Source organism: Phyllostomus discolor, chromosome 2 (assembly GCF_004126475.2).
Source record: "Phyllostomus discolor isolate MPI-MPIP mPhyDis1 chromosome 2, mPhyDis1.pri.v3, whole genome shotgun sequence".
Lineage (NCBI taxonomy): Eukaryota > Metazoa > Chordata > Mammalia > Chiroptera > Phyllostomidae > Phyllostomus > Phyllostomus discolor.
Genome location: NC_040904.2, coordinates 140,755,835 through 140,781,812, shown reverse-complemented (window position 1 = coordinate 140,781,812; position 25,978 = coordinate 140,755,835). Strand labels below are relative to the sequence as shown.

The 25,978-nt window shown below is 35.7% G+C and overlaps 1 protein-coding gene across 1 annotated transcript in view; it reads left to right on the top strand.

The window, feature by feature from the left end:
• The window catches only part of PTPRQ (protein tyrosine phosphatase receptor type Q), a 250,188-nt gene that overhangs the window by 42,867 nt on the left and 181,343 nt on the right, over positions 1-25,978 (top strand). Inside the window, exons 16-24 of the mRNA XM_036018637.1 lie at positions 3,692-3,857; positions 4,831-5,091; positions 10,099-10,259; positions 11,060-11,171; positions 11,837-12,063; positions 14,620-14,689; positions 20,805-21,004; positions 22,341-22,590; positions 24,122-24,250. Coding sequence (XP_035874530.1) covers positions 3,692-3,857; positions 4,831-5,091; positions 10,099-10,259; positions 11,060-11,171; positions 11,837-12,063; positions 14,620-14,689; positions 20,805-21,004; positions 22,341-22,590; positions 24,122-24,250 — 1,576 coding nt within the window. The remainder of the gene's footprint in view (positions 1-3,691; positions 3,858-4,830; positions 5,092-10,098; positions 10,260-11,059; positions 11,172-11,836; positions 12,064-14,619; positions 14,690-20,804; positions 21,005-22,340; positions 22,591-24,121; positions 24,251-25,978) is intronic.

Sequence of the window (25,978 nt, the reverse complement as noted above, 5' to 3'; positions counted from 1 at the left end):
ATATCCTTCTTCCCTCTGTAATCACCACACTGTTGTCCATGTCCATGAGTCCTTGTTCCTTTTTTCTTTATCCCTCCATTAATATGGCTCTTTCATATGTCTGAATTTACCACTCTATTAAGGCATTATTTTTACTATTACAATGTACTTTCTCCTACCTTCCTTTTTCAGGCCAGAAGTACTTAGCATTCTACTCACTCCTCCTATCTTTTCATATGCCAGATAAGCAAAGGAATTGTCAGTGACACCTTATAAGTCAATAAGCAATGATGTGCGTCTAGACCTCATGATGATTTTCCTCCAGTAACAGAACACTCTTCCCACAGGATGGTGGACATGTCTGTTTAGAAAATTTGACTCTATCACATAATGTTTTTAAAAACATAGGAAAGTTAAAATAATTTTAAAAATTCATGTGATTACTTTTATTTTGAAATAGCTTTCTGTTTTACAACATGAAATATAGAGTGAAGAAGAATAAAGATTGTTATATAAGTAGTCTTTAATGAATGAAAACATCTCCAAGGTATTGGAACTATCGGACTGCTCCACTGGAAGTTTCTAAAGGCAATGCCAATTCTAAAAGCTTTAATGAATAATTGATTGGCTCAGGTTATGATAAAAGATGTGTTGGCATGGAGTGTGACACTTATCATCCATTCATTTATCAAAAAAGTGAAGCATCTTCTTTAATGTAGGTGTCTGTTTTTGTTCTCTCACTTGCTGGTTTTGCCTACTCCTCTGACTGACACTGACTGGCTCTCAATGACATCAGTTTAACTGTTCTCTCTCCTGGGTCACATGCCTAAGTTCTCTGGAGGTCCCTGGGGGTTGTCTCCACTGCCCAATTTCTTGGCATGCTAGACTAGCTCTGGCTCAACTTTTTATAACCCCTCTCAGCTCTTCTCTCTGGTATTATATCCTGCTGTTTTTGATGCTAAGGTCTGTCTGCACAGAGGCCAGCCTTCCTGGGTGGGGTACTGGGAAGATAGTTCAAGCCTGACCTCTTTCTCTCTGGTCATACATGACCATGGGAGACTCTGGCATCTTTGCCAGGTTAAAGGTGGGTATATGGTACTTCCAGTCAAGATGGAGGTGTAGGTAGACACACTTTGCCTCCTTGCACAATGAAAAGGACAACGGCAAATTCAAAACCAAAAATAACCAGAACTGGAACTGCCAGAAAATCAAACTATATGGAAGCCTGACCACCAAGGAATTAAAGAAGAAACATTCATCATTAGGACTGGTAGGAGGGGTGGAGATGGGCAGCCAGAGCAGAGAGGGTGAGCAGCAAGGCAGCATCTGGAGGACTGGGGGTTCCCACATTCATGTGTGGATAAACTAGGAGGAAAAACTGGGAGTGAGACAGACCACACAACCCAGGGTTCCAGTGTGGGGAAATAAAGCCTCAAAGCCTCTGACTGAGAAAACCTGTGGGGATTGTGGCAATTGAAGGAACTCCCGGCCTCAAATGTGAGTTCATTGGAGAGACCCACAGGGTCCTAGAATGTATAAAAACCCACCCATCTTGGAACCAGCACCAGATGGGCTCAGCTTGCTTGTGGGTAGAGGGGAAAGTGACTGTAAAATCAGCCCAGAGGCCAGCAAGTGGCATTGTTCCCTCTCAGGGAACAACAGTGCAGTTGCCAACAGTGCAGCCAAGTGAGTTGGCAACAGTGCAGTTGCCAACAGTGCAGCCAAATGAGTTGCCCTACCTTGATGAATACCTAAGGCTCCTCCCCTTATAATGTAACAACTGTGCTGAGACAAAAAATATTTGGCCCAAATGAAAGAATAGATCAAAGTTGCAGAAAAAATACAACTAAGCAATGAAGAGATAAACAGCCTATCAGATGTAGAGTTCAAAACACTGGTAGTCAGGATGCTCACAGAAATGGTTGAGTATTGTCACAAAATAGAGGAAAAAGTGATGGCTATGCAAAGTGAAGTAAAGGAAAGTGTATATGGAACCAACAGTGAAGGGAAGGAACCTGGGACTTAAATCAAAATTTGGGGCAGAAGGAAGAAATAAACATTCAACCTGAACAGAATGAAGACATAAGAATTAAAAAAAAAATGAGGAGAGGCTTAGGAACCTCTGGGACAACTTTAATGTTCCAACATCTGTGCCATAGGGGAGCCATAAGAAGAGGAAGAGCAAGAAATTGAAAACTTATTTGAAAAAACAATAAAGGAGAACTTCCCTAATCTGACAAAGAAAATAGACTCTCAGAAAGTCCAGGAAGCTCAGAGAGTCCCAAAGAAGTTGGACCCAAGGAAGCACACACCAAGGCAAATCATAATTACATTACCCAAGATTAAAGAGAAAGAGAGAATCTTAAAAATAGCAAAAGAAAAGGAGACAGTTACCTATAAAGGAGTTCCCACAAGACTATCAGCTGATTTCTCAAAAGAAACCTTACAACCAAGAAGGGGCTGGAAAGAAGTATTTGAAGCCGTGAAAGGCATGATAGATTACTCTATCCAGCAAAGCTATTATTTAGAGTGGAAGGGCAGTTAAAGTGCTTCCCAAATAAGGTAAAGTTAAAGGAGTTCATCATCAGCAAACTCTTATATGAAATGTTAAAGGGATTTAGCTAAGAAAAAGGAGATCAAAACTATGAACAGTAAAATGACAACAAACTCACAACTATCAACAACTGAACTTAAAAAAAAAACAAACCAAAAAACTAAGCAAACAACTAGAACAGGAACAGAATCACAGAAATGGAGATCACATGGAGGGTTATCAGCAGGCAGGGGCAGGTGGGAGAATGGGGGAAAAGGTACAGGGAACAAGAAGCATAAATGGTAGGTACAAAATAGACAGAGGGAGATTAAGAATAGCATGGAAGACAGAGAAGCCAAAGAACTTATATGTACAACCCATGGACATGAACTAAGGGTGGGGGAATGCTGGTGGGAATGTGGGTGCAGGGCAGAGGGGAATAAAGGGGAGAAACAATGGGACAATTGTAATAGCATAATCAATGAAATATATATTTTTAAAAAGGTGGGTATATCATTGTTCTATATCTTTTTTTTGTGCTGTTTTCTCTTTCCAATTTTCTTTTTCTGTGATCAACCAACACATGAGCAAAAATCTGATGCCTAAGTATATGACATATTAAGAAGTGTTATTTTCTCTAACAGGCACCCTCAGTTTATGGTGGCCTTCCTCATTTAGCTAGAGTGTGGAGTGTGGGCAGAAGCCCTACTTCCCACCTCTTGTGTGGCCAGGAAAAGTTGTACTATTGTCCACTAGGCCAGAAACTCAGGACTTCAGTAGGTCCTGCTTTCTCCTCCTCCTGTCTTCTGCTTACATGGAGTTGGTAGAGTGGGCATGTAGCTTTGCGTATTATTTTTTGCTTTCAGGTGACCAACAGGAAAAGTCCCAATCATTATGTAGTATGTATATTATATACATATACATATATGAATCACAATATATATAAGTGAAAAATAAAAGCAATTTGAGACTGTGGGTTTTTTAGTGAATAACTTCTAATTCAGTCCTCTGTGCTTATTACTATGTGAACTATACTGTTATTCAGCCTCATTTAACCTTAGATTGCTTCTTGGTGAAGATAGGAAGGATTATGGTCCCTACCTTGCAGTAGCTAGTGGCCAGCACAAGGTTGGTGCTTTTTAAACCATGAAAACATAAATTTATCTCTCCTTCTTCTAGGTATCCTATCATATGACCTCTAAAAAGGAAAAGCTATTTAAAGTAGTTGCTTATGGCAACAAAGTCAAAGTAAAGAACCTGACTCCAGGTGTGGACTACATGCTTCATGTGAAGACAGTACGAGGCAAAGATTACAGTGTGTCTGTAATGAAAAAAGTGACCACAAGTAAGGCTACATCAAGAATGAAATCTTTGCTTTACAGTTTAAAAAAACTGAATGTATTTTGTCTCAGCATACATACAGCTATTCTAAAACACAAAGCATTCCTTCATCATAAAGGAATAATGACAAAAAACTATGTTGAGAACTCTCAAGAAATATTTGAATTAAAATTTTTTTGTATATATAATTGTATTGGGAACTACATAGAGTGATTTCTTAAATTTGAAGTCAACATGTGTATAAGCCTGTACATCATGTATGTCACATATATGGAACATGTGTGTATAATTGATATATGTATACACACAGCATATATGTTTCATAATATAAACTATTTAATTTGTTTTATTTCCCCTGATGTTTGTAAATGAGTTTCATAATGTTTTGGGGATATGCGGAGTTACAGTTTTTGTTACCAATAATTCTTGTGAAAGATTGTGAGGTCTATAGGATCCCCTTTTAGTGGAGACCAGTATAGTAAGAAACAACATTACTTCCCTCAATGAGTGGATTGAAATGCAGTGATATAGGACTGGTACAAACTTGGATGTCACTAGATCACATTTGAAAATGCTCTTACCTCTCTTCTGGTCCTCACTGCCTCTCTATCTTTTTTTTTGTCTTATCTTCATTCAACATTAACGAATTGCTAGGTGGTAGCTAATAAGCCTGTGATTATATAGCAATATCCAGGACACACGAGTCTAAAGGAATGACTGTTGGAAGTGATTTAGGATAGGTTAAGGAAAGATACTTGGGAAAGAGGGAGGATGTTAATATATCACTTAAATTAAATATGTATGTATATATACCCATGCATATAATGTTCTATTTCTCTATTTGCAGAGCTATGTAGGGCACTATACATGAATAAATTTAAGGATTATTACATAAATGTTTAAATTACATTATTCATGTTTGCTATATTTTATATATATGTATAACTGTATTTACATATAATTTGCCCTTTCAATAGAACCTTCTAAGATATGCGGCTTAACGTTAAAAGCTGTGAATACTTCTTCTGCAAATTTAATGTGGAATCCAACAGAGACCAACTTCACTCATTACAAGATTTATCTATCAAACAGAACATTTGAAAAAGAGTATCTCATTAGGGGAATAATGACTGAGTACACAGTTACAGATCTGACTCCTGGTGGAATATATAACCTGACAGTACACAGAGTGAGAGGTGATGTTGAAGGATCTGGAACATTTATCAGAGTTGTTACAGGTATATAAATTCTTTTTGATGTTTAAGAATTCATATTTGTATTACATGTTACACTGTTCAAGATAAAACTTCAATGCAATTTTTTAAATTTGAAAACTTACAGTGTATAGAATAGTTCAGAGGGTAGAAATACTCATTGTACTGCAATATTCTGAGGATTTTTGAGATAACACATGCAAAATGTAAATTGAATAAAACAATATCTGGCACATAGTCAATACTCAATAAATATAGCCAATATTATGCTTAGTTTCACATCTAATTGGAGGTCCAGCTAGTGAAAGCAGATGTTGATTTGAAGATTATCCATTCTCCTGAAAACTTGTTCTTTGTCCTTGACACCCCACTATGTGCTGTACACATGAAAAAGCACAGTCTTAGGATGTGCAGAGAGTAGGAGCAAGGAAACACATAGTATAAGTCAAATTAATAGATGAAGCAATGGATGCATGTTCAAACAATGTGGTTGCACAGAAAAGGAATGACTAGCTCCATGGCATGGGTGGAGAAGGCACGGCATGGATCTGCAAAAGAATAAGGACTTTTCTTTCTAGTTGGACTAGAGGCATTTGGGGTGTGTGGGCAGACAGACTCACAGAGAGGGGGGACAGCCTATGCAAAATTATGGAGGTATAAGTAAATATGGTGTATTTGTGAACTATAAGCAATTCAATTTTTTAGGATTTTGCTGTTTTTATATTACAATAGAAGAAAATCCTATTCTGAATGATTTAATGCATTATTTTAAAATTCAAATGAAGCTGGAAACCTGTCAGTGTTTTAAACCTTTTGAAAGAGAACATGGCTTCAGCAATAACTCATAAGATTCCTCTTAGGTTGTGGATTTGACAGACCATCCAAAGCAGACATGAATCGATAACTCAGTCTATGGACATTTATGTTATGTGGCAGTTACACACTGTATTTTGTATTGCTGCTATGCCAAATTAACACATACTTAGTGCTTCAAACAGCAATAAAATTTTTTTGGCATGGTTCCTAAGTCCAACATAGATCTCACCAGGCTAAAATCGAGGTATTGAAAGAGCTGTGTTCCTTTCTGTAGGTTATAGGGGAACATGTAGTTCTTTCCTCTTTCAGGCCACTTGCAGAATTCAGCCCCTTGTGGTTGTAGGACTGAGGTAGTCATTTTCTTGCTGGCTGTCAGCTGAGAACTGGTCCTAGGTTTAGGTGGTACCTCATTTCTTGGCTTGTGATACTTTTCCTCCACTTTCTAAACCAGCAAAGGAAGGTTAAGTCGCACTCCCACTTCAGCTCGCCCCTGCCTTCTTTCCCATCACACCTGACAGTTCTGTCTTACCCTTCCGCTTTTAAGGGCCTGTGTGTTTAGATTGGGCCTACCTGGGTGATCGAGGCTCATCTCCAGTTTAGGATTCACAATCTTAAGCTTGAACTCTGAGGCTGTTCTGGGTCTAAATCCTGCTCTACCATTCACTCGTTTGCTTTGATATCTTGAAGAAGTTACCTAAATCCTTTGTTTCTCAATTTTCTTGTTTGAAAATGGCAATAATAATGGCATCTACTTGTGAATTGTTATGACTGTTACATAAAACAATGTGTGGAAGTGCTTAGCACGGTGCACAGTGTATCATACACTTGGTTAGAGTTAGTTCTTATTTTTTATGTCCAATGCATTAGTATCTCATCAGCCATAGTGTATGTTATGCCCAGTCTATGATTTGATCATGAAAAGTTTTAAATGTGATATTCAGAGCTTAGCATATGCAGTGTTGCTATACAGGAAGTAATAAAAGTTAATAAAAGTAATGGTAATAAAACATTTTTGAAGTCTTCACATTTTATTTTTTGAAAGTTGTTCATTGTAAACTTGTTTTCTTGATGCCATTTGGACAGGTTTGTGTAGTTCTTTTGTGAGTGTTCCAAGCTACGTAACATTCTGGTCTCACTTTGTATATACTCTTCTAAGAGTCAGAAATCTACTGAGGAGCTCTGTATGTACCATAGTCTGCCATTTAGAAGCTGTATTTACTGTCTTTCTCAAAGGTTTAAGTATCATAGTTTGTATCAGAATTTTGTTTTTGATGTTTTCCCAACGGTTTTGAGCTGTTTTTTGTTACAGATACTGATCATGGGACCTTATCGGTTTTTTCTTGGCTTCTCAAAATGCAGGTTAGGTAAATTTGCTGAAATTCCAAGGGGGAAGTCAGGAGATGCTTTAGAGGACACTAATGTGTAGTGATTAGCAACATGTGACTATTGAGTCTTGAAATGTGGTGAGTCCAAGTTCAGATGTGCTGTAAGTGTGAAAGACACATGGGATTTCAAAGACAGCATGAAAGAAATGAACCATCTCAGTGATTATATATTGATTCTATATGAAATGACATTTTGATATATTGGGTTAAATAAAATATTAAAATTAATTTTACATGTTTCTCTATACTTTTTAGTGTAACTCATGCTACATTTTTATTGGACAGTACTGTTTTACAGAATCATAAAGACATTCTTAAGCATATTTAAGTCTGTGAGATATCCTGCAATAAAGAAATCTGCTTAACGTATTAAAAAAAGAAATTACTTGACACAGTGGTTTGATCACAGGGCATCTGTTAAATTCTAAGGATTTAGAGTTCTGAAGATTAACTTTTGGGAAACTATGGTCTAAAAAAATATCAAACTAAGTTTTGAGTTTCTTTTGCTAGCCCTCATTAAATCAAATCCCGTGTGATTAAGAAAAACAAAAACAAAAACAAAAAACTCCAAACATATCCACCTCTGCTTTTTATTGTTTAGTAACAATTAGGTTGAGAGTAATATTTTTTCCCGATCAATAGAGAGTAATATTTTTGTTTCATATTTTCCTACCTTTTGAGATACTAAATTCTATGAAGTACAAATCATACATTCATTATAGGGTCTGCTTTCAGTTAATTGAATCTCCCGGCCCATATGGGAAAGCTGCACTCTTCCACCTGACTTAAACGTAGCTCCACTGTTGCCACCTTTTGCAGAGGGCAGCCTCGCTCCTCTTCATCCAAATGGCCACCATAGTCCACCAGCTGGCCTCTCACTGTCAGTTTTGCCTTTCTCCAAATCATACACTATTTATATACAATTCCAGAGTAATCTTTTAAAATGAAAAAAAAGTCATATTGATTTCCTGCTTAAAATTTAAAAAATGGATCCACAATGTGTTTAGGGAAAAAAAAATAAAATCGTTATTATGGCCTGTACGTTCACCAGGCTGTTTCTCTTTCTTATGTGATCCCAGAAACTTAGGCTGGCTTTTCTCAGTTACTCTGAATGCTTCTATCCACCCTGCTTTGAAAGGTCTTTACCAAACTGTCTTGAAGTTTTCAGGCCTTTCCTCCTGATCAGATTGGCAAATTTCCAGACAAATATATTCTTCCTGCTCTTGGTGAGACACGCTTTGTCCTTAGCCAAGAGCTCTTTGGTGTGTAACCTTAAACCACAGTCCAGGAAACTGCATCCTATCTCACCACCATCTCGGTAAGCAGACCTTCACATCTCGAAGCTTCCTTTTTCTTCCAGAGCCTCAGCCGAGGTCTTTTCTAGTTTCTGACCGAAGACTTCATGGATATCAGTCATTTTCTGGGACCCTTGAAGGAATAGTATTAGCCCTTATATAAATCAGTAAGCGTTAGTAGTATTAATTGGACTTTTGTCATGTTAGACTTTTGTTTGTTTTAGTGTAAGGTGGCAAGGAGAGTCAGGCTGTTTTTTCAAGCCTCAGTACACTGGTATACCCGGGACATAGGTCTGCGTGCAGAACAATCTGGAAAAATGCCAGCAGCTATGGACCACAAACGAATTATACCCATCACAAACTGGGTATTTCTTTGATCTTTGACCTTGAGTTTATAATATTTCTAAAGACTTATTGTAACACTGCAGTGCTCACAACATGGGCACTTTGGAGATGATGCCGAGGAATGACTGACTATATCTTTGGTGGAAGTGGATTGATTCGTAGCAGTTTTAGGTACTAGGGAATCACTCTAAGCATTAAATGAACTTTTCAAAGGGGCTAAAGAAAATCATTCTAAAAGTAACTCCCTCTCTTCCCCTGTAAAAGAGAAATTAAGTTGTTAAGATTTCTATTTTATGCAATGTGTCATTATCAGTTTTGTTGGGAAATGTACATTTTAAAAATTATATCCATTTCAAATCAACTCTGGTAACGGCTTTAAAATAAGTGGAGTCTAATTCTTGATTCCAGATTCCTTTCTTTTGGAAATAGTGTTAAATTGGGTCCGTATCAGGTATGCTTTTCCCATGCTTGACTCCTAATCTCTCTCTCTCCCATGGATTGTTTGTCTGGAATCTGCTCTAAAGATGAGGCTGAGGGAAAACCCGATTCATTGGTGGTCAATAAAAACTTTAAGTACAAAACTCTCTTCAAGGAGGTACAGGCAGCATAAGCAAAACTTTGGAAACAGAGGAAGCAAAGGTAGAAAAATATGGTTGAAATAGCTAGAAGAGTTAGGACTTATGTTTAAAAACTATCATGCTTCCTCTCCTATATGAAAACTGAGCTTTCCTTTAAAAGAAACACAAATAAATATTTATCAGAATTTCTCACCCTTTAAAAAAGTTGGCATACTTTGGTTATATATTTTCCCAATTGTCTTCTATTTGATAAATACCCAGGTAATTAGATAAATAGTTTATAGTTACCTTGCTATAAAATGATTTAATTTTTCTATTAGAAACTAACTTTAAAAAACATTCTGGTCCACCAACAGATTTTACTAGGTACAATATATCCCAGAAACAGATACATAAATCAATACATTATTTCTGATCCTTATAATTTAAAAATTGGTTCTTGTTACAGATATATATGCCCAAGACCTCTGTCAGGCTAGACATAATTTAATAGACTCACTGCTTCCTAACAATGTGATTAGTTTGAAACCTGACCCTTAGACTATTGATTTTTGTTTTTTCTTTGAAGCTTTAAAACAATAACCATTTCAAACCTCTGTTTTTCTATATGAGAACCGGAAAAACCCGAGAAACTTAGAGCCTTCAATATTTCCGCACATTCCTTCTCTCTGCACTGGAGCCTGCCCTCTGGCCACGTGGACAGGTTTCATGTGGATCTGGTTCCCGACAGTGGCTTTGTTACTATCAAAGATCTTGGAGGTGGAGAGTATCAGGTATAGTTTTCATTATCATACTTGCCAAGCCAACTTGTATTTATATTTGGTCCTAACAGGAAAGTTCTTTATGAAACTCATCCACCACAAAAACTTACTCCTTTGAGAGTTTTTAAAAACATAAGATGAAGAAGAAAGCACTGGTGCCGAATTGATGACTTTAAGTTTCAGCATCAGTGGACTGTTACCTTAGCAACATCTATGCCTTTTTGTTTTAAAAAGTCTACCCTGAACCTACAGCCAGCCATCCAAGGGTTCATGAATAGTTTAACACAGAAAGGGCAGAGCTATTGAGTAATCCAGGCTCATTAATTGTGCACTTGCCAGGAGGATCTGTCTTTAAATCATTAATGCAAGCAACATTTCTCTCTAGAGCCATCAATGTGATTCCACCGCCTGAAAAATGTAATGATGGATATTCTTATAATTTTTTTTTTAGTTTTTATTGGAACTTCAGAGACACAGGTATTTCATATACACTTTTAAAAAACTAGGGCTAAGCAATGGGCTATAGGTTTTCTAAGACTCAAATAGTTGTTTCTTGTGACAGTGAACTAGCATAGATAGAATTGTTGAGTTCGTGTTTGATAATATAGTATGTTTTGTAAGTTTTTCCTTGGTGAATAGTTATATGGTGGAATACATTTATATTTTATAACATTATGACACTTGTGATATTTTAGACTCTAGAGTTATACAGTAAAGTTACTTTATTTTTCTGATTGTGACAGATTCATTATTTTGGCTTTCTTGTTTTTCAGGAAGAATTTTGTTGCAATTGTTTGTTTTTGGTTTTCTAGGTTGATGTTTCTAATGCTGTTCCTGGTACTAGATATGATGTAACCATCTCTTCCATTTCTGCCACAACATACAGCTCACCTGCTAGTAGAACAGTGACAACAAATGTAACGAGTGAGTACTTGCTTTCAGTTACCTTTCTTTTTTCTCCGAAGTGTTTGGAGCTAGTACAGATTTACTGGATGGAAATCCTTATATTAGCAATAAGTGCATTACATGCATGAAAACAGTGTGGTAATTAAGGCAAAATGGAAGCTTAAGAAAGTGATCTGTTTAGAAGCTGCATTTTACTGGTTCTTTAGCTTCATTTTCTTTTAAAGACTAAAGATAGTCTATACTTGTTTGCAAAATAGGTCAGAGACTGTTAATGGTAATATTTAAATAATACAGAGCCTGCAAATAAACTCGTTATACTTGCTAAGAAAGAATCATTCAGTTTATAAGACTATATCTTGTTTTCTCAGTTTTTGTGTGTAAGTCTGGCACAAGTCAAATTTCTTTAGAAAATAATCTGGCATCAGAAGAACATTTGGAATGTGTATTTAGTAGCACTTCATTTTTTACATGATTATGAAAGAATGCTTTTGGTATTCCCCAAAGCACTTAATCTTATTTCTCTTTCGGTAGCAAAGTTCTAGGGAGAATAAACTCACATTCAAGAGACCATTGGTCTTTGGGCACCTCGAAGTCTACATTTGTAAATACTATTCTTACGTACGATTGTGAAAACACAGTAATTGTTTCACCTTTTAACAACATGATTTTTTAAAAATAAATAGAACCAGGGCCTCCAGTCTTCCTAGCAGGAGAAAGAGTGGGCTCTGCTGGGATTCTTCTGTCTTGGAACACACCACCTAACCCAAATGGAAGGATTCTGTCCTATGTTGTGAAGTACAAGGAAGTTTGTCCATGGATGCAAGCAGTATATACACAAGTGAGAGCAAAGCCAGACAGTCTGGAAGTTCTTCTGACTAATCTTAATCCTGGAACAACATATGAAATCAAGGTAATTATTTTTTGGTAGTTCCTGAGTATTAAAATATTTCATCTATTTTAAAAGTGAAGCAGCTTTTTCCACTTGGTCAAGCCTTTACAGCTGAACAGAACAAGTGCCTTAAAAATGATCAGCTGAGTCATGGCCTTATTAATTGAACATTTATGTGCATTTATGTAATTTATCTATTTTAAAAAGCATTAGCTTAGTGACTTTTTCAAGGAAAAAAATCACATTTACATTAAATAATTTAGGCTATATAAGTGAATATACTCTACCTTTTTATTAAACTCAAAGAGTTAACTTTGTTATTTTTCCCTTAATCCTATTGTATTTGTACGTCTGCTACTGAAATTTTGGATACTGGAATGAAAGTTACTAAATGAGCTAGCTTCTCAGAGAACAGTGAATTCAAATCAGCTCCATTCACCAATATTTCTGGGTGATTTACTGTATGTTTGTGCTTATAAAAATTTTTAGTCCTTTACAATATTGAATATGCAAAATGTATCCCTTTATTTAAAAATTAAATAAATAAGAACCTATAAAGAACCATCCTAAATTAGGCCATATGAAAATATTTACAATTAAGGGGTATCTGTGATAGCTCCAGGGGGTAGTAAAGAGTGCAGAGAGCTTCTTGCTCTTCTCTGTTTTCAACATAACATCAAAATGTTCTCTGAGCTTTGTAAGTAATTGAATGTTGAGAAAAATCTATAAAAACTTATAAATATGTAATCATACACAGCTGGGGTGACCTTCTAGATGGTAAGAAGTGATGAAAAGAGAGGGTTTGCCTGGAGGGTTTTTCTTACTAGAAGCATGCCTATTTGAGGAATCAAAAAACACAACAAGAAATGCAGAGCATATACCAATAGTAGGGATCTCCCAAATGAGGAAGGAAAAAGCAAACTTCTGCTGATGTAGAGGTCAGAACCAGGTTGTTGATGGCAATTTCATTGCAGAAACATGGGTTAAAGTGGAGGAAACCTTTTAATAACTGGCATCTGAAAATGACAAACCACAGATGTTTTCTGTTAACAAGAACATATTAAGATTAATTTATATGTTAAAGTATCCTGTTGAAGGTAATAAATAAAGATTAAATTTTAATGTGATATAAGATGCTATTGCCGACAGAAAGGTGATTTGGCCAACTTAGTTCTGCTTAGATCTATTTTTATGGAGTTTGAATTTTTATTCCTTTGAATTCTCTTATTTCAGGCCTATTGAAAAGCCCTTATTCTTCTTTTCATACCACACTTTATAAATCATTGTTGTGTCTTGCACACTGTTCAAATAAATGTTAACCATTGAAGAACCCCAAAGGGTATTTGGCATGGTACATTTGATATCTTCATATAGGTATCAAATCTACTTGATAAAGGGAAAATCCCATTAAGTACATTGGCTGTGTTATTTCATTTAGTCTAGTACTCAGAACAATCCTATGACATAGATACATTATTATTACTACTTCAAGGGAAAGAGAAGTGTGACTTAGAACAGTTCAGTTAATTGACCAGATCTTCTCATCTGGGAATTGGTAGTGCTGCAATTTAAATCAACGCTGTCTGACTTCACTTATGGCATTTGGAAGAATGTAAGAGTGTTGGTCTCTTTATGACACTTTCTCTTCCTACTCTCATCTATTTGATTAGCTATCCAAGTAAAAGAGAACGCTTCCATCTTTTAATTCTAGAGTCCTTAGTCTAAATGATGAATTAGACCTACTTATTTTAAAATTTGTTTTCCTGAGTATCTATTTGCCTGATTAAATTGTAAGCTCTAAAGCCAGATACCATAGCTATGGTCTCACATTCGTTACAGAAATGACTGTTGTGTCTTGCAAGAGTGACTATAGTGGAGAGAGGTTGAGGTTTAAAAATAAGCACAATTCAGCTGAATTCTGGGTCTACCACTTATTCCTGTATGAACTTAGGCAAGTTATTTGACCTCTCTCAACCAGGTTTCTCATCTATAAATTTTAGTTTTAGTCCTCACCCGAGAACATGTTTATTGATTTTAGAGAGAGAGGAAGACGGGAGAGGGAGAGAGAGAGAGAGAGAAACATCAATGTAGCCTTCCGTATGCACCCTAATCAGGGATCAAAGCTGCAACATTTTGGTGTATGGGATGACACTCCAACCGACTGAACCACCTGGCCAGGGCTCATCTATAAATTGTTGACAACAAAACCTCTTGTTTTAATTATGTGACTAAGATGATATCTGTAAAGTTGCTTGAAGATTCCCTAGTGCATAGAAGTTGCCCCAAAATAGCAATTGTTACAATTACTATTAGTAGACTATAAAACTTATTAATTTTTCCATTAAAAATATGAGAAATCTGTTGAATCAAAATATGCTGCAAATATATCCTTAGGGGGAATGAAAATATGGACTAGCTCCATATGTGCCTTATACTTTGGGAATATTGTAGGAATTAGAGGGAAATATGTTTTTTATCATTTTCTAAATAAGAAGACAAGTCAAAGTTTTATTATTTCAGACTCTGATTAATGATAAAGTAAAAAGCTTGAACATAAATTCTTTTGATCTACTCTAGGTTGCTGCTGAAAACAGTGCTGGCATTGGAGTGTTTAGTGACCCATTTCTCTTCCAAACTGCAGAAAGTGGTAATTATCCTAAATTGTTTATTCTAAATTAACTTAGTTATGGATTTTTGTCATTTAAAATAAATAAGGATATTAATAAAAATCTGATGCTAAAATGCATAAAATTTTCAATAGCATGACCATTTAATTACTTTAAAATCTTCTTAGGTAGTTAATTTATTCATTATAGTGTATGTTGTTATTTCTGATTATAAAAGCATTGTTATCTTAGGAACCTGAAAAAACACAAAAATAAAAAATATGCAATGAAAATTATCCATTTTCCTGTTATACAAAAAAATCCTATTATCATTTTGCTGCATTTCTGGCTGGTCTTCCCCCCCTTCCTATGAACATATTTCTATATAGCTGTATATGTTGAAAGTAGGCATGTGCCATTTGTGTAAATTTATATCTTGCATTTTTCTCTTAACATCAAATCATAGGCATTTTTACAACATTAAATTTTTGGAAATGTGGATTTTAACAGTTATCATATTACCCATAATATGTAGTCATTACCAAACTATTTTAAAGACACCTCCATTCTTGCAGTGTCAGAAAGGAAAAATCTTGAAGTCATCATTTTTTATTATATTTTATTGATTATGCTATTATAGCTATCCTGATTTCCCTGCTTTGCTCCCCTCCACCCAGCACCCCCCACTCCCTCAGGCAATCCCTCACCTTTGTGCATGTCCACAGGTCATGTGTGTAAGTTCGTTGGCTACTCCCTTTCCTATTTGGTACTTTACATCCCCATGGCTATTCTGTAACTACCTATTTGTACTTAATTCCCTCACCTCTCACCTATTCTCCAATACCCTCCTCCCATCTCTTTATTTTTAACCTTTTTAAAAGGTTAGCATTTTAATTGTGATATATCTTGGTGTGGGTCTCTTTGTGGCCATCTTGTCTGGGACTCTCTGTGCTACCTGGACTTGCATGCTTATTTCCTTCACCAAATTAGGTAAGTTTTTTTCATTATTTTTTCAAATATATTTTCAATTTCTTGCTCTTTCTATTCTCCTTCTGGCACCCCTATGAAGTAAATGTTGGACTGCTTAACATGTCCCACAGGCTCCTTATACTATCCTCATTTTTTGAATTCTCTTTTCTTCTTGTTCTGATTGGTTGTTTTTGCTTCCTTTATGTTCCAAATCATTGATTTGATTCTTGGCTTCATCCACTCTACTGTTGTTTCCCTGTAAATTGTTCTTTATTTCAATTAGTGTATCTTTTGTTTCTGACTGGTTCTTTTTTTTTAATGCTGTTGAGGTCCTCACTAAGTTCTTTGAGCATCCTTATAACCAGTGTTTTGAATTCTGCATCTGATAGACTGCTTATCTCCATTTTGTTTAGCTCCTTTCCTGGAGTTTTGATCTGCTCTTTCATTTGGGCCATGTTTCTTTACCTCCTCATTTTGGCAGCCTCCCTGTGTTTGTTTCTATGTATTAGGTAGAGGTGCTTTGTCTCTGAGTCTTTGTAGTGTGTCCTAATGTAGTAAGTGTCCTGTAGGGTCCAGTGGCACAGCCTCCCCTATCACCCAAGCTGGGTATCAAGATGGCCCCTCTGTGTGGGCTGAGTACACCCTCCTCTTGTAGTTGAGCCTTAATTGCTGTTGGCAGATCAATGGGAGGAATTTACCCAGACCAGCCAGCTACAAGTACTGTCTGTGACCACTTAACCACCAGCCTCCACCATCTATGGAGGATCAGCTGTGCAGGGCCAGGGTAGTGGTGGTGCACTGATATGGTCTGTAGCTGTCCACTGGGTGCATTGGCCCTGAGATTTCCCAGGTGGTGCAGACCAAGATCAGCTCCCGCTTGTGTTTTCCCAGAGGCCATCTTGCCTGAGTTATAAAGCAATCTGAGGTGGGTGCTACTTGTGTTGGGCTTTGAGATTTCTAAGCAAACCCAAGCTGTGAATCTAGGCTGCTAGTTCTGGGCCTGGGGCTCACTGAGGCCAGTTGCTGCTTGTTTGTTCATATGGAAAAGCAGCTTGCATGGGCTGGTAAGTTGGGTAGGGCGGAGTCTCTGGGGATCTCCAAGGCAGGCCATCTAGTATTAGCCAGGTAGATGGAATCTTAAATATGGCACCCATTTGCTGGCTCTGGTGGTGGTGGGGTGCCCTGAAAGAGGACAATGGCCTCTGTCTACCTTGATGTCAGGCACCTTAGCTTTCCCCTGCATGCCACTGGTGCCTCTCAAGCTGCCTCCCTGGTGCCTGAGTCCAGAGGGAACAAGTCTGACTAAGTGAGTCCATGTGTGGGTTCTTTAAGAGGAACTGCTTGGGGTTCCAGAAGTTTCTTCCATTGACTCAATCCCAGCTGGTTTTTGCATCCAGAAGTTGTGGGGACTTATCTTTCTGGCACTGGAACCTTGGGCTGAGGGGCCTGGTATGGTGCTGACTCCTCACTCCCAAGGTATCCCTCCCAAATTTTTATCCACCACATGTGAATGTGAGACCAGTCTGTTCTGCATCTTTGCCTCAATCAGCCTGGATGAATGTGGTTTCTTTAATTCCATAATTCTCAGACTTCCATTCAACTCAATTTCTGTCAGTTCTGAGTGATGGTTGTTCTATATGTTAGTTCTTATTTTGTTGTGGTTGTACGAAGAGTACATCTGCTTATGCTGCCATCTTGACCAGTAGTCTCTTGAAGTCAACATTGACTCAGTGTACTCAGCAAATCCTGCTAGCACTATGTCAAAATGTATCTTAAATCTCACTCCTACTGCTAATTAATCTATTATGGTTTCTTGCCTGAACAATTGAAAGTCTTCTTACTGGCTTTCTTGTTTCCAATTTACGTGCCTACAGTTACTCTCTTTACAAGAGCTATGTCATCCTTTGAAACATAAACCAGACTATGTTATTCTCTCTTCCTAACATGGCTTCTGCATCCTTCAGAATAAGACCCAAAGTCCTTTCCATGTCCTACAGTGCTCTGTATGCTCTTTCCTCTCTCAGACTTCATCTCTTACCATTCTTCCTTCCTCCATCTACTCCAGCCACACTGATCTTCTTTTTGAACTTTATGTACTACATTCTTCTGCTAACTTACACACTTTCTAGAGATATTAACTCTCTTGGAAATTTATGATCAAGAGAAACTAAAGAAACTCTAGGTTTAGTGAAAATAATCTTGGAATAGGTGTCTCAGTGTTTCTCATTAGCTGTGTGTTCTTGGGCAAACCATATAATGATATAATTCTTCTTGCTACATCTTTCCTTTTTTGGTAAATGTAAAGAGGTAAAAAATGTAATGTAAATCTAAATTTAATTATATCAATGATCAAATTTGTTCCTCAAATACCCCTTTTATTATTTATGCTACATAGAACCCAAATTTAAGGAAAATTTCTGTGCATTTATTATTGTTTAATCAGAAGTAATTTCTTCCCCATGAATAAAACTACTGTTAGGGAGAGTGTACAAGGTAACCAGTTATACTACACTGAGCTAATATTCCACCCAGTAGCACAATAGCTCAACTTTTAAACTTCCATGCGGCATTACTTCTGGTAAACACAGAATTTATTTTGACTTTATAATATTTAAAAATATCTCTTGCATCTTCATTCCCAGCTTAGTGGATCCTTAGAAATGCAGGAAAATACTTGTAAAAGTTTCTGTATTCAATTTGTACAGTTGTTTTCTGGCTCAATAAGTGTGTGTTTAGCATAGTGTATACAAGTTATAGGTACTTCACATGCTTATATATTTATGTATGCCACTAGTCTAGATATACTCTCAACGTGTTGGAAGATGCTTATCTGAAAGATGAGATGACTTGTTAAACAAAAGTTTTTTGGCACTTCAGTATCAAATCTTTTCACTTAGATGAAGATGGATAAATTCACCTATAAAAATCAAGATTGTGGGATTTAAATGCATAAAAGTCCAGAAGTAGAAGTAGAAACTAGAATATTTAAAATAAGGAAACGATCTACCAACAAAAAGGCCAGAATCAGTCTTCAGACACCATGAAGTCACAAAAGGAAAATGTACACACATTTTATTGAGACAAAACTAACTTAAAACAAGTTAATAAAAATATCATTTTTTTCACTAAGTATTGTTAAAGTGATGTAATTATATAATTAATTTTTAAAATCTAGTGTTTTGGGTCTACTTTTATTAATATTCTGAAATCATGGTTTGGAATTTAATAAGAATTTAGTTACCTTATAAAATCAAATTTGTCTGCATTCTAGTAGTCCCTACAATTGTTGTTAAGGCCCATTTGGAAATCTGTCAGCTTGGCTAACACATGTGTTAATTTGTTATTGAGTTATATATATATGGCACACTTATAAAATTTGTAATTTGTTATTAATAGCTATATCAGGCATACTTTTAAAATTGTTGTAGTTTACACAAGCAAGAAATCTAAAGGGGTCATTCAGATTCATGAAGAGAGTAAGATGGTAGTTATTAGGAGACTCGAGGGTGTGGGAATTGGATTGATGTTTAAAGCATGCATTTGCAGCCCTGGCTGGGATGGCTCAGTGGATTGAGTGCTGGCCTGTGAACCAAAGGGTTGCTGGTTTGATCCCCAGTCAGGGAACATGCCTGGGTCGCAAGCCAGGTCCCCAGTAGGGAACACATAAGAGGTAACTACACATTGATGTTTCCTTCCTTCTTTCTCCCTTCCTTTCCTTCTCTCTACAAATAAATAAATAAAATCTTAAAAAAAATAAAGCATACATTTGCAATGGGTAGTAAATAAGCTGAGAAGACTTCACGTACAGTATAAGGAATATAGGTAACAATGTGGTACTATGATGTAATTATGAAATGTGATAGAGGTGCTAACTACCACTGACTGGCAATCATAACACAATGTATAAATGTATCAAAATAACACAACATGCATCTTACATTTATACAATGTTATATGTTACACATATTCAATTTTTTAAAACATTATGTGTTTTAATTCATATAAGTCCATAGTATCATATATTTAACAACCTCGTTCCTTTTACATTATTATATTTTATATATTCCAAAGAAATGCAAATATTAAGCCTTAGTATCAAAAAGTAATTATATTGCCATTATTTTCCTTAAGCTTTAAATGATTCCATCGATCAGTTTCCCCTGTAGAAAAAATTTTCATTATTTATCTATTATTAATGATTAATCATTCCCCCAAATTGATTTATTTTGTTTTCTGTTAAAATGCAGCTGTCCTTAAGTTTCTTAGTTTCTACTGCTAACGTCATATTTGCTTTAAGCCCTCTCTCCCAAACCCAAACTTTCTTATTTATATGACTTTCGTTTGCAAATCACATTTTAGCATTCTTTTCTACAATGCACACCTACATTTTATTGTTCTGTGCCTCTACTGTTACTTATGTTTTACCCCAGATATCTTGTTTTGTTTTTATTTGTTTCAACATTAACTTGTTATGTTTGTTCGATATTCTAAAGGTTCTTGATTATTTACTCCACTTTGTCAGTTTTGCATAATTTGCTTTGAAATTAATATGCATAATTTTCTTTTACTCTATCCTTATGTTCGTCTCATCCTAATTAAGATAGAATACAGATTATTATTGCAGACAATTAATAATTGATAACAAAGTATCATGAATTCTGATGAAAGTTAATTTTGTGGGTGTATAAAACTCAAAATGTAATAACCACATCTAGCTGGGTGATATACATGTTATGTTAGAGACCAGATATTTAGGTATATTCCAGAAATGCTTATTAGTGCTAATGGTTGGATGTTTGTTTCAATTTTCCAGCTCTTCATTAGCTAAGGAATTAATATAATCCCAAAATACTTAAAGAAGAGATTCATTTTTCAAAATTTTTTGTATATTCACAAAAACTATTAATTGAATTTTTCAGACATATTTGAAATAGTTTATCAATGGATGTGTTGATCAAATCATCCTGAAGTAAAGCTTATTTTCCACAACTCTACGAGCCTAATTGCTAGTTCTTTTAGTCAAAAGTTAAATATGCTTCAAAATATCTTACCCAAGTTTATTTTTTCCAATGTGTTGTATGTTTAGTTTCATATAACATGGGAAAGGTAATATCCCCAAATTATATAAATGGTATTCTATGTTTTATAGTAGTTTTTTTCCCCTTTTAATTTCTCTCACTTCCCCAGCTCCAGGAAAAGTGGTGAATCTCACGGTCGAGGCCTTTAACTATTCAGCTGTAAACCTGATTTGGTATTTACCTCGGCAACCTAATGGCAAAATTACCAGTTTCAAGATTAGTGTCAAACATGCTAGAAGTGGGATAATTGTGAAAGATGTCTCAATCAGAGTAGAAGACATTTTGACTGGGAAATTGCCAGAGTGTACTGTAAGTACCATGGAGCACTTTCTATGTCTCAAGAATTTTAAGTAAACTTATATCTTGAAGTTTCCTGAAATAGTATCTAGCATGTACATACTATTTATTTTGCCAAAGTATAGCTATTTGATTACTAGTGTACTGGGTGATAGTATCATGTTATACACAATCGGCCATGGTCAAGGTAGAATAACAGAAGGGTCTGAGAATTCAAGAGCAAGACGCCAGAATCAAGTAGGGAGCTCTGCAAAGACTTCACGACAGGAGCAGTGCTTGTGACGGGCCTTGGACATAGCAAGGTCAGCAAAGATTATTTGAGGGGCCCAGTTTGGGTGAAGGATACCTTCTAAAGCTTTGAAGCAGGAAAGTGTAGGACATCACTAGAAAAAAGATGTGACAGGAGTGGAGGGGAGGGGAATCACTAAGGTTAAATTTGTGGAAGTAGATTTTTTTGTTGTGCGTATCTTTGGTGAAGGATTTGTTATTATTCTAGTCATTGGTGGGAAATCTCTAGAAATACTGTATAATGTTCTTTACAAAATAATTTTGTTGATTTTTTTTAAAGTAACTTTATTTTTTTTAAAGATTTTATTTATTTATTTTTAGAGAAGGAAGGGGGGGAGACAGAGAGAGAGAGAGAGGGAAACATCAATGTGTGGTTGCTGGGGGTCATGGCCTGCAACCCAGGCATGTACCCTGGCTGGGAATAGAACCTGTGACACTTTGATTTTGTTGATCTTTATGATAATGTTGATGGAGAAACAGACAACATTTTGTTTGTTTTAAATACTCAAAGTTTTACAAAATTCAAGATCTTTTAAAAACTAGGATATATTTCTAATATACCCAGTCACACATAAACACACACACATACATAACATGTGCTTTATGTTTTGAGTGCTTATGAAAAAATATTAAGATTTTTAGATTAAAAGATCTATTAAGATTAAAAGATTTAACATTAAGATTAAAAGATTAATAGTAGCAGTAAGAAAGTGACCTATGCTTGAAATTTCATGAATAGGGAAACATATCATATCTTTAGGCCTTGCACTTTTAACATGAGTTGTAAAAATTCTAATGATTTTATTGTAGTTTTACCTTTATTCCAAGCCTCCTGAAATCCTGTTCATAAGAAACATTAAGGTATAAAGAATGCAATATATAGATTATGCTCTAAAACTCTAGGCATAAATGGGTATAATTCTAGCAGTTTTTTCTATAACACATACACATACCACAAAGTTAAGCATGATATTTGTAGTATAAAGAAAAAAAGAAATACACTTCTCATATATACAAGGAGATAACACATTTTTTCCACTCATATTTTTTTTTTCACTAGGAGAATAACGAATCTTTTTTATGGAGTACAACCAGCCCTTCTCCAACCCTTAGTAGAGGTACACCTCCATCACGTACCACATATTCATCAAGCCCTTTGGCCCGAAGCAAGATAAGCTCCGTGTGGAAAGAACCCATCAGTTTTGTAGTGACACATTTGAGACCTTATACAACGTATCTTTTTGAAGTTTCTGCTGTTACCACGGAAGCCGGTTATATTGATAGTACAATTGTCAGAACACCGGAATCAGGTATGGTTTCTTTTTGTGTGTGTGGGTGGGTAGGGCAATTTAATTACTTATAGAATGGTCTTTCATGTTTTTTATATACATATTTTTGTTAAAATATTTCTTCCCTTTCTCCCCAAAAATAGATAATAGGCACAGCACCTGAAGCATCTTTAATTTCACTTCTCATTTATAATATAAACATCTAAAAGGAGAGAGATTTGAAACAAAAAATTATTGAGTTAATAAGTATGATTCTAAGATCCATTTTTATTATTCTGTGATCTCAGCAATCTTTCATAATTATCTCTTCCCTTCTACAACTTCTATAATCATCTATATCCTTCTCTCCCTGATATTACAACTACCAAGTGTGAAAATAACACTGGCAGTAGGAAAAATATCATGTGATTCACATTTCAGTATCTGGTAAAGACAGTAGTTAAAATATACTGATTAGTATCCTTTTGCCCTACAGTTTCCTCATGTACAAAACAGAGACTGTAATAGTTATGTTCCTTATGGCTGTGGTGTTAGGATTAAGTGAACATGATTAGATATTATTACTGCTAACTTCCAAAACTGCATACTGTTTTTAGGTATGAAAATATATTTAATTATGCTATTATGGATACATATGTAAGTGCATGCAGATAGTGACATAATACCATACTAAATATGTAGTATCAGACATGCATATGTGGTTGGTGATGTTTTGAGTTACTGGAAATTATTAGTGCTGGGGTAATTTCACTAAAGCATAGTATTTTTTTATTCTGGTGGCACAACTGTTAGCTTTTATCACTTCATTATATGTGAGTTTTAAGTTTTATCTTGATTTAAATAACCATCTTTGAATCACAGCATTTCCTTCTTTTGTATTCCTTATTTCTTGTACAATAAAAAAAATCATGAGGGTCACACGAAGTGCAATTTAGTAGACAAGAAATTTGTTTTGAAAATATTCGAAATGTTTCATTTCAATTAAAAGAAAGGGTAAAATGTAGAAACACATCTGTGAAAAATAGATTATTTTAAATTGTCATTATTTTTATGTTACCAATATTACGTTAGACTCTTCTAACTATAGGTTATAAATTCTTCTCAGAACCAGCTACAAAAATATTGACACAAAAAGTAAAGACTGTTGCCAATACATTCTGAAGGTTGAGTTATTTCCTTGCCCTTTTTTACCTGTGTCTCCCGGGGGGTGAGTGTTTGTAAAGCCAGGTACCCAGGCCCTTGATGAATGAAATATGTACTTATGTATAAATGTTTCCAGACAGTGTAACTCTGCATTTATCTATATGGAAATGAAACTTATATATGCAGCACTAAATAAAATTAGCAATTGTTGCAAATAAGTTCATCTGATGATCTAGCATGTCTCATTCAAACTCTTCAATTTATTCCTTTTAAGTTACGGCAACCCTTGGCTGTTATTGTGACATTTTATTTTGTCACCAACTTTGTTTTATTATATAATTAGATAAAGTAATTTTTAATTTTAAATATGTAGGTATTATTTATTCATTTTTCCCTATGATCATTTCAGTGCCCGAAGGACCACCGCAAAACTGTGTGACAGGCAACGTGACAGGAAAGTCCTTTTCAATTTCGTGTGACCCGCCCACTGTAGTAACCGGGAAATTTAGTTACAGAGTTGAATTATATGGGCCCTCAGGTAAGTCTTAACTGGTTTTGTGTTTACCTCTTGGGAAAAGAATTATATAAAATGTGTTACTGGTGTTAAATTTTTGAAGTATAGAACTCCTTTTAAATGACCCTGTAATAGAAGCAACTAATTGAAAAGTAGTAAAGAAGGTGAGGCTCTTTGAACTTTTTGTTTAAAACCATGAACAAATATAAATATGGTGAAACACAACCCATATTCCGTATTTGATGAGGAAGAGCTGAAAGAGTGGGAGATGACGCATCGAAAAGAGAGGTGTCTCAGATTTACATCCTCAAACATTTGAACAGGAGGATCTGGTCTTACTGCGACCACAGATATGTTTATGAAGGATGACTGGGCTTCGGTTCTGTTTAGTCAGATTTCTGCTTAGAATGGGGAAGCCATTTCTAATCATCAGAAATCCCTGAAAATAATACAGACAACTCTATGAGATGTCAAGTTCTCCATCTCTGTGAGCAAGTAGAACTCAGACAATCACTTGTTGGAGACATTTTGAAGGTTCAAATGCTGTGCTGTTGGCAGTGAATTAAATAAAATCTAAAATTATTTTCTTATCTGAGATCTCATGGTTCAACAAAAGTTAAATTCAAATAATAATGAAATAACATCAACACACACATTGTCATTTATTTAGAAGAGTGAAAACAGAGAGTTACAAATTGTTCATTTTGAAGCCTTTATGAATCTCATGAATTACATGAGTGAACTTCATTATTTCGTCCATAAGTACCAATGCTCCTAACATTCTGAAATATTAGCAATATTTGCAGTTCTTTAAAGAACTGTAGTCCTTCCTTCTCCTCCCAACCTCCCCCCTCCCCCATACATACAGACACACTTTTTTAAAAAAAATTGGTATTATTTTCAGAATATTGACAGGGTAAAATTTTTGTGTAAGGCTAATAAATTAAGTAGGATGCATTTAGTAGCTATTAACATTTAACAGCATGAAAGTCATTAATGATTTCTATGGGCAGTTAACGATGAAGTCTGTGGGTAAGTGCCTGAGCAGGATGGGTATAAGAAAGGCAGGAATTGCTAGGAAGTTGTCTTTGTGTAGGCAGGGGTTGAGATCTTTTGCTTAAATGTAGGGGATGGTTTGAGAGAAGAATACAGGTGATTTTTCCATAGTAACAGGCTACAAGGCAGAGTATTTGGGTACAGAGGATAGTAGATAGGTAATTTTGTTGGTGGGAGTCTGTGGCAGATCTTTTCTGATTGAAGTCTGAGGAGGGTATAGAATATATAAAATAATCATCTAGAAGAGTAAAGGGTGATTCTACTTTGGAAATTGAGTAAGGTGCGAGGTACTGTTAAGGGCTCTGTTAAAATGTGGTGATGAATAAAGTGACATCAGTCGGAGTGGCTTTGTTTTTTTCCCCAGCTCCCTTCAACAAGAGAAGGGCAAAGGGATTGAAGGCTTATGTAAGGCAGTGCTTATAATTGACAGTGACACTGAGGAAATCAGGTGGTGAGAGACCAAACAAAATGGAAGAGGTGGAGTGGACATTCAGTGGACTCAAAGAATTGTTGGTTCAGGGTTCTAGACTAAGTGAACAGGAGATAAGAAAGAATGGTTAGGGAAAGTTGAATGAAATTAAATAAGACTATGGGGGATTTGCAGTTACTGGTAATAGTGATAACCAAGTTATGACCATGAGACAGTGACTGAGATAGAGTGGAAGACTAGATTCTTTTGAAAGATCTCAAAGTGGT